General features: G+C 56.2%; 1 protein-coding gene across 1 annotated transcript in view; it reads right to left on the bottom strand.

Annotated features, from left to right (window-relative positions):
* The window catches only part of LOC116475483 (noelin-like), a 38,244-nt gene extending 33,832 nt beyond the window's left edge, over window positions 1-4,412 (bottom strand). The window contains exons 1-5 of the mRNA XM_032164764.2: window positions 4,383-4,412; window positions 4,067-4,219; window positions 1,753-1,789; window positions 1,121-1,197; window positions 397-790 (exon numbers count right to left, since the gene is read on the bottom strand). Of these exons, the coding sequence (XP_032020655.1) occupies window positions 397-790; window positions 1,121-1,197; window positions 1,753-1,789; window positions 4,067-4,219; window positions 4,383-4,412 (691 nt within the window). The remainder of the gene's footprint in view (window positions 1-396; window positions 791-1,120; window positions 1,198-1,752; window positions 1,790-4,066; window positions 4,220-4,382) is intronic.
* Between the last annotated feature and the right edge of the window lie 4,221 nt (window positions 4,413-8,633).

Below are 8,633 nucleotides of genomic sequence, written 5' to 3'. Positions count from 1 at the left end.
CGCCCCGCGCGCCCCGGCCATCGCCGCGCCTTCCCCGGGCGCCAGGGAAGGTGGCCAGGCGGCCTCTGCCCGCCGCGCCCTGCGCCTCGCGCCGCCCGCCCCGCGCCCTGCCTTGCCCGGCTGCGTCCCTCCGGGCTCCTCCGCCGCCACCGGGAAGCGCCGTCCGGCTCTGAGCGCTGCGCGGGCTGCGCGCGGGGGCCGCGGCCGGGAGGCGGGGCTCGGCCGGGCGGGGCCGACGCAATCCGCCCAGGAAATGGGTGGATTTTTCCTCTCGCTCGGCTCCCCGCCGCCCCCTGGCTGCTGGCAGCGAGGTCTGCAAACTCCAGTCCGCCCAGGAGTTGGGATCAGGGTGACATGAGGAGACGGACGCACCACCACCCTCAGATCATAAAATACCCGGCGGCGGCGCGGGGACTCCAGCTGGGGGCACGGCCCGCGGCCCTCCCGTCCCGGGGCTTCTCCCATCCTCACGCCGGGGCACCCCTCTCCGATCCCCGCAGAGGGACCGCTTTGGGGCAAAGGTTTTCGGCAGAGAGACGGCGCCGTCCTGCCTACTGGGGCCCTTTTCCGCGGTGATTCGAGGGTCCCAGACAGCCTGGGCCTGGGCCGTCGCCTGAAACTCAGCAGGCAGGGCTGGCTCCGAAAAGCAGCCAGACTCGTGAGGGCCTCCAGCGCCAGGGCGGCGTCGGGGCATCAGTGCAGAGTTAAAGGCGCCCCTGCGATCCCTGGGCAGCCGCGGTGCCCTAAGGCCTTGCTTGGGAGGAAGGGAGCCAACCGGCACTCCTGGCACCTGCACAGCAGGGCGGGGGCTGGGGTGGTCCGCTGTGGCCCGCGGTGCGCAGGGAGGGCCCTGGGAGGGCGCACACCCGCAGGAGCTGCATAAGGTCTGGGGCTCAGGCCTGGGCCTCAGGAGCTGCAGGGGCCACGCCCGTGAGCGTGCTGTTGGGGAGATGGGTGTGTGAGGCGGGGACTGGGGTCTGTGGTGTAGGGGTGTGGGTTGGGGGGTGTCCTCACTGGCTCAGAGGTGGGGCTCGAGTGCTGGCGCCCAGGCCCAGAGGCAGGGCAAGTGGCGCACGCTGCCCCTCTCCCGGCCCTCTGCGGCGACCGCCGCAGTACTCACGCGTGTCAGTCCCACCTGAAGCGCAGGCCTGACTGGGTCAAACACGTTAATAGGGCTTTTGCATTTGCAGAAGGCTTCTAATCGGAGATGAAAGCCGCTTCCTCCGGGGCCTTCCATTAAGCTTTCCCAGCCATGTGGGAAGGAAAGAATCCTCCGGATCACTCACTACACTCTTCTCTGCCTGGGCGAAAATTAATCTCCCTTCCTGGATGGGATTTGAAAGACGGACGCCGGGCCGGAAGGAGCGCGCCTCCCTGGCGCCCGCCTAAGAGGAACAACGCCTTCCTGGGGCTTTTCTCTCTGTGTGCGCAGTCCTCGGCTGTAGAGACTTCAGCTGCAGCCAAGATGATCCTGGCCTGAGTGCTGGGCGTGAGACCCGCTAGTTAAATGAGCCCCTCAGATCTGCTTTTCTGATTAATGCTGTAATGCCGGGCTGGGTCGGAGGCCAGGAAATTCCAACTGTTGGGGAAGGGCGCCATCTCCCAGTGTAAGCTGGGACTGCAGGCCTGGCTCACAGACTGGGCCCAGGCCGAGACACCAGTCCGGTTGGGCTGGCTCCGCCCCCCTCCTCTGGCCATGCATGTTCAACACCGATTCAAGTCCACAAGCCGTTGTCTGTCCAGATCACTCACGCCGCTTCCCGCTGCAGAAGGACAAGGACCACTTGTTCTGCGGGAACAACTTCAAAGGCAACCCAGTCCAATCCACAAAACTCTCAGGCCATCTCAGAAACCATAGTCATTTATTGAACGAAGTACAAGATTAACCTGCACTTGGACTGCTCGAACCTGCACCTGAGCGGCTCCAACCTGTCCTGTCCAGTTTCTAAAATCTGTGATTCAGTGGGCGTAATGGTTTTGAAAGGGTCGTCAGATAAGACGCAAGTAAGTGTAATTTGATTTAGAAGGCCGTGGAGCATTCCAGAAGGAAACTATGGATTATTGAAGAATGAAGGCATTTGGATTAGAGGATCCATGGCGCCAGCCAATACCAAGTGTTCCTAAAGAGGACTTTCAATCCCAGTTTCTTCACAACTTATCTTAAAGCAAGGGTTCATTACACCTGCAGCTCTGAACAATCATATGAATACTGATGGGGCAGGTGCTGCACCCCAGGTGGCACTGGGGCTTTGCCATGCCTGGTACCCAATCCTTACTGAAGTGCATGGTGTGGTGGCATTGACTCCACTGTATAGATGAGGAGTCTCAGGCCTAGAAAGATGATAAGACCTGTCCAAGGTCATATGGTGACAGACTATTTCCAGGGCTAAGCCCATACACATGGTAGCATCCTCGTCTCGTAAATGTCATGGCCATAGTTAAATCTCATGAGCCCCAGAAGTGGCATGAGTTGCATGGCATGAGCTGCATGGCCACAGAAGCCCTGGCCGTCTGCACAGTTCCACGAGCCACAAAGGCCGCCAGAAGACATTTCATGGGCCTTTGCCTTCCACGCTCATGGGAAGGACAGGAGGCTGCCCACCCCTTTCTGAGTCCCGGCATGAGCCTGCACCACTTTCCCTGTCATGACAGGTTAGACCAGCCAGGTCTCTGTCCTCATGCCAGCCCCTTACAGGCCTTGACCTTGGTGGACTCTGTACAAATTCATCGACACACATAAGAACAAGCACACCCCCTCCGCATCTCCCGGCTTCACAGCTCAGAAGATGCACATGTGAAAAGGTGCTCCTGCCCAGCTTGCTGTAGACCTTGCCAGAGGCGGACGCACATGGGCTGTTGGAGAATCACCTCGGGAAGCCCTAGGACAGCCACACGGTGAGCTGGGAGGGCACAGACGACACCGACACCCACGGTCAGACGGCCACCAATACCCACAGTCAGAACAGTGAGGTCCACAGGCTGCAAACCTACTCAGGTCCCAGAGCCAGGAGTGGCCGCTTGGAAGGAAGCAGGTCTCTGGGCCACTTCCTGATGCTCTTTGGCAAAGGACGCCCTTAAGGGACAAAGTTTGGACACCTGGTTGCTGTTTAAAAATACGCATACTGTCCTCAGGCTATTGGCAAATAGCTTGAAGGGAAACAAGGGGAGGGGAGGAAGAAAGGGAGGAGGAAGGGGAGAATAAGAGAGAGAGACAAAGACAGAGCGACAGAAAGACAAAGAAACAGAGAGGAGACAGAGAGGAAGACAAAGAAATGGAGAGAGAGACAGAGAGAGAGGAAAGAGAAGAGAGGAGAGACAGAGAGAGGAGAGACAGAGAGAAGAGAGACAAAGAGAGGAGAGATAATAGAGACAGAGAGGAGAGAGAGAGAAGAGACAGAGGGAGAGAGGAGAGACAGAGAGAGAGAGATGAAAGACAGAGAGAGAGGAGAGAGAGGAGAGAGAGAGAGAGAGAGACACACAGAGAGAGGCCCCACATGGAGCCACCTCTACTTTTTCTACGTTGTATGTACCTTTTTCATTTCCTTTCTGTGCTGGAACATTCCTGGAGCAAGGGAAGGACCTGGCCTCAAGCCAGGCAGCATGGGAGGAGCCATAGGTCCCCTGAGCACTCCCTCTCGGCAGCCACAGAAGACCAGCATGGGTCTTCTGAGGCAAGTGTCCCCTGCACTCCCCTCCTCTGAGGCCTCTGGGTTCACACATGGGTGGAGGAGTAACTGCTCCTCACCCCCTTCCCTGGAGAGGATTTCCATCCTGGCCTGCCTCCCTGTGCCTGGCAGCACCTCCCATAAGCCGACAGTCTCCCAAACACCACCTGAATCGGGCGTGGCCGTGTGACCTGCAATTTTGGCCAGGGGAGGGACAACAGCTAAAGGCCAGGATGGAGCAGCTTTCAGAGCCAAATGTCTCAGCCACGCCCTGGCTTTCTGCCTCTGTCATGAGGAAAACAGGTCCAGAGGGGGCCCCTCCCTTGCCCAGGGCCCTCGAATGAGAGGACATGTGAGCCAGAGGTGCCCCCAGGCAGCCTGTGCCCTATGCACACCGTTACCATCATGAGCCGCTGTGCTTGGGGTTTGTGAGCACAGCTGGCCTGAGCTGCTGACCCGGGAGATTCAACTTCCTCCAAGGCATCATCCTTCTCCCTTTCCCTCAGTGTCAGCTGGTCAAGTCCCCCAGTGACAGTGACGGGGAGCCACTTGCCCTGGGGAGAGCATCCCACAGACCCATGGCTGTCACTGGGGGATGTTTCCTCCGTGCAGCAGTCAGCCTTGTGTCCAGCTCTTCAGCCCTAGTTCCTTGTCCATCCAGCAAGCTGACTTGTCCACGGCCCCCGTCCCCCCAGACCCTTCGTGCACCCTCCGCACTCTCCCTGGCAGGTTCCACACCTCTTTCATGGATATCGCCTCAGCCTGGCCACAGCCAGGCCATGGGAAGCCACAGCTCTGTATTCCCTTAGTTGCCAAATGGAAAAGAGGCCAATTCTGGCAGTGGTACTTTGAAGAACAGGGACAAGATAATTCAGCAGACACGTCACCCTCTGAGCTGAATGCACGTTTTTCAGGGACCCCACAAACATAATCATTTCCTACTTCCCAGTTGAAGAAACTCACCGTAACTAATTGGGAAAGGCAGCCCGGTTTCTGTGGAATCAGTCATTGATCCTGACATGAATTCAAAGGTGACATCATGATGAGAAACATCAAAGAGTCAATCCCAGGGTCCAGCTGGGAATGTGGAACATGCCCCAGGTGGCACCATTTGCTTACAGCCAAGGATTTGGTGCTGCCAGATTCCAAACAAAGTTCTTTTCATCCAGATGACACCCGGCCTCTGCACAGGAGGCTCCCGGGCATTACTGACGGGGCCTGCCCTGTGGAGCCTGGACTTGGCCTCAGAAACTTTCTCAGCCACCTCTCACCAAGACTGCCGCAGCCTCTGGGGGAATCTCCTGTTTCATCATCCTTTGTATTGCTGATGGAACAAAGCACCCCTGGGTCCGTCAACACCCCTCACCTGCTGCCACTCACAGCTGACTCAGTCTGTGCATCTGTGGGACAAGATGCTGAGGCTGAGTGGCCTGGGAACGGAAACCTGTGCGTGCATATTGGGGGCCGGGAAGGAGGCTGGGCAGGGGTTCAAGGACTCAAGTTGACAGCCAAATCGTTGGTAAATGGCTGGCTCCCCCTTTCTGAGTCCCGCTGCGCTGTCTAAAAACCACATCCTACAGTGCATGGAGTAAAGTTATTTACGATACACTGATGTTCTTTCTTTGACTCTCAGGCCCGGAAGCATCACCAGAAGCAAGTGGGGGAGACTTTCTTTTCAGCACCACTCAGGAGAGCCATTTTGTATGGTAGGGAAATCCCCGCGGTAGGGTTTAAACTCCCCGAGGACAACTTGTATACCTAAAACCACTAGATGGAATGGAACCACTTTAGGGACGGCCCAAAGCAATGCTGTGAACTGCTGATCTGAATGTGGACAAGGGCTGGGGAACCGGCCTCATTCCCATCTCCCCCTTACACTCTTTCATCTCAACTCTTCATGGCTACACACTCTCCAATCAGATTTTAACTGTCATTGAACCGTGCATAAGGAATATACGGGCCAGATCCCTGCTGCCAGGATGTCTTTTTGGGGCGAGCAGGTCGGCTAACACTGCAGCTGCCATCACCAGCTGGAGTCCAGGCAGAGGTTTGAGTTTTGACATGAGCACAGAAGAAGCAGGGACAGGAAACCTTCTCCAGGTGAGCAGCCACACACGAGGGCGGGTCAGTGCGAACGCGGCGGATTCTCTCCGTGGCGGCCCCTCCAGCCGCCTTGTGCAAAGCATGCCAGGTGCAACAAAGGCGGTCACCAGACCCGCGGGCGTGTTGGGCGGTTTAGAGCCTCATTGAGAGGCCACCTTAGCTCAGGACCTGTAGGTCCTATTTCTTGGTTTTTGGTCTCGGACTCCTGACCTCAAGTGATCCACCCGCTTCGGTGTCCTGAAGTGCTGGGATTACAGGCATGAGCCACTGCGCCTGGCCCCTAATTCTTACTTCTTGGATCTCAAGTTGTAAGGCACGTGCTGGGACATTTGAGGGGCACAGGGCTGCCTACGTAACCCCTAACCTTACACCCCAGAGAACTGAGGCTGCCGAGCAGGCACTCCTAGATGCACCCCCGTCTCCAAGGGGTGGATGGGCCTGCTGGGGTCTTTGAAGCCACAAGCGGATCCCCTCCTTCTTGCCCTGCTTTCTCCTTCAAAAGCCTGTTTTCAAGGTCAGCAGCTGGCCGTGCACGTGTCCACACAGTCGGAAAGGCACAGCTGATGGTCTCTGCGGTGCATTCCACAGAGGTCGGCGACCTGGCGGCAGCACCAGCACCTCCTTTACACTGGTGTTCGGTGACACTGCGCTGTTTTTCGACTTTGCATTTTCCTTCTGTCTTAACAAGCACCATAACTTAGGTTTCTCAGGTGTCAGACAGACCTAGAGCTCCACCTGGGGCCACCACTTATGTGCTGGGTGGCTGGGCAGGCTGCTTAACCTCCCCACGCCTGTGTGTCCTCAGCTCAAGAATGGGGACAACTGCCCAGGTTGCTGGGACCGCCACAACATGATAAAGTTTACACTTGTGACATGAGGTATCTGTCCTCGCCACTGGCAGGATTCCTGGGGCTTTAACTCAGGGCAGGCTCCAGTTTCTTATATTATTTATCTTATACAGTATATTATGTATTATCATTATTTATAATATTTATATTATTATTTTAATAATCTAAAAGAACTCAGAGGTGTGCATTTTTACTTCCTGTTCTCTCTTCCCCTCCCTTCGGTCGCCCTGCGGTGCCGGTCGGGACAGCGCTGAGGTTTCCGAGCGTGCAGGGCGTCCAGGACGCATCTTTCAGAGCTGGAAGTTGGCTGCTCGCCCCGTCAGCCCGGCTCGTGGTTGCCATGTATCTAATTCAGTTTAGCTAGTAATTAGTTTTGTATTACTTTACACAGTGATGTTAATACTGATTACAGGGCCTGATAACTTTAGTAATAAACGCAACCCAAGGCAGGAAATTACCTTTCTTCTGATTGGGGAAGGTTGAAGTCAGTGGAATGAGAAGCAAATTGCTTTAGGAGACTGAGCAGCTGCCTGACGGGCAGGATCGACAGCTCGGCACCCCTGGTGTCAGGAGCCTCTCTACTAGGGGAGGCAGCCCGGGAATGGGAAGGGGAAGGTGCCCCTCTCCCTCTGTGTGTCCAGAGGCGTTGCCAGCCCGAGAGGCCACGGCCAACTTGGGTGCAAAGACTGAAATAATTCCCCATATTCTGAAATAATGGGTTTAGTAGGAAAAGACCCCAATTTCACCTGAACTCTTCCCTCTACTCCTGCACTCCATCCCCTTCTACAAACACCGTATCCTCCCAGCATGTCCCAAACAGAGGGGGGCGGAGAAGCTGGAGGGGAAGAGGGCCTGGCAGGGGGACAAGACAGGTCATCCAGACCACCTGGCCCAAGCTTAGGCTGCAGCAGGTAAAAGCGTTTATAGCTGTTTCTACTTGTTGGATTTGCTCAGGGGAATGAAGTGAGGTCTTCAGCTCTAGAATGAGCTCAATGGGGGGATGAGGAACAGATTCAGAGGGATGGGCCTCAGTGGGGTTCTGAAAGGCTAAGTCAGCATCGCCTCCCTGGTCTTCTCGTCTGCCCTGTTCACACTAACCCACAACTCCCCAAGTGCAGTCCAGGGTCCGCCCACTTCTCAATGCAGGCACCTAGGCCCGCAAATAGCTGGCCCGACTCCGAGACCCAGCAAACAGTAGTCACTCAATAAAGCCTGAAGGCAAACACTCGCAGTGACAGTTGCCACTCAAGCCTGTTCTGTGTTCACTGACAGCTTGAACCCCACCAGGGGCATCCAGGGGCGTCGTGTTGTAGGAGAGGCCAGGTTAGGTCTGGGGATACGTGAGTAATGAGGAGAGCTCTGCTTCCATCTTCAAACACTTCAAATACCCTCAACCCACGTGGATTGAGCACTGGATGCTAGAGTCAGGGTTTCCAGGCCCTTCTTCCTGCTACAGCCTCTGTCTGCAGCCATTTCTGTCCTCTTCTTCTTCTTCTTCTTCTTCTTTTCTTTTGAGACAGAATCTCGCTGTGTCACCCAGGCTGGAGTGCAGTGGTGCAATCTCGGCTCACTGCAACCTCTGCCTCCTGGGTTCAAGCGATTCTCCTCCCTCAGTCTCCTGAGTAGCTGGGATTATAGGCGTCTGCCACCACGCCCCGCTAACTTTTTTGTATTTTTAGTAAAGATGGGGTTTCATCATGTTGGCCAGTTTTGAACTCCTGACCTCAGGTGATCAAAGTGCTGGCCTTAAAGGCGTGAGCCACCGTACCCGGCCTCTGTCCTCTTCTTCTTTCCCCCGGGCTCACTAGTGGACCCCGGTGCAACCTTGGACCCAGATCAAATATCCTCCTTTTCCAGAGCTTCCTCCAGCTTCCAAAACAGAACTCACTCCCCAACTCCCACCCAGAGCACTTGGCGCAGACACTTCTTGTGCCACTGAAACACATGATTATGGCAGAGCCTGGGGTCTTCCCTCAAAGCATGCCAGCCCCAGATGCCAAGCAGCAAGGGTTTGGAC

The sequence above is a fragment of the Hylobates moloch genome, unplaced genomic scaffold (assembly GCF_009828535.3).
Source record: "Hylobates moloch isolate HMO894 unplaced genomic scaffold, HMol_V3 SCAFFOLD_10, whole genome shotgun sequence".
NCBI lineage: Eukaryota > Metazoa > Chordata > Mammalia > Primates > Hylobatidae > Hylobates > Hylobates moloch.
The sequence above is the reverse complement of the archived record's forward strand: the minus strand, read 5'-3'. Positions and strand labels throughout refer to the sequence as shown.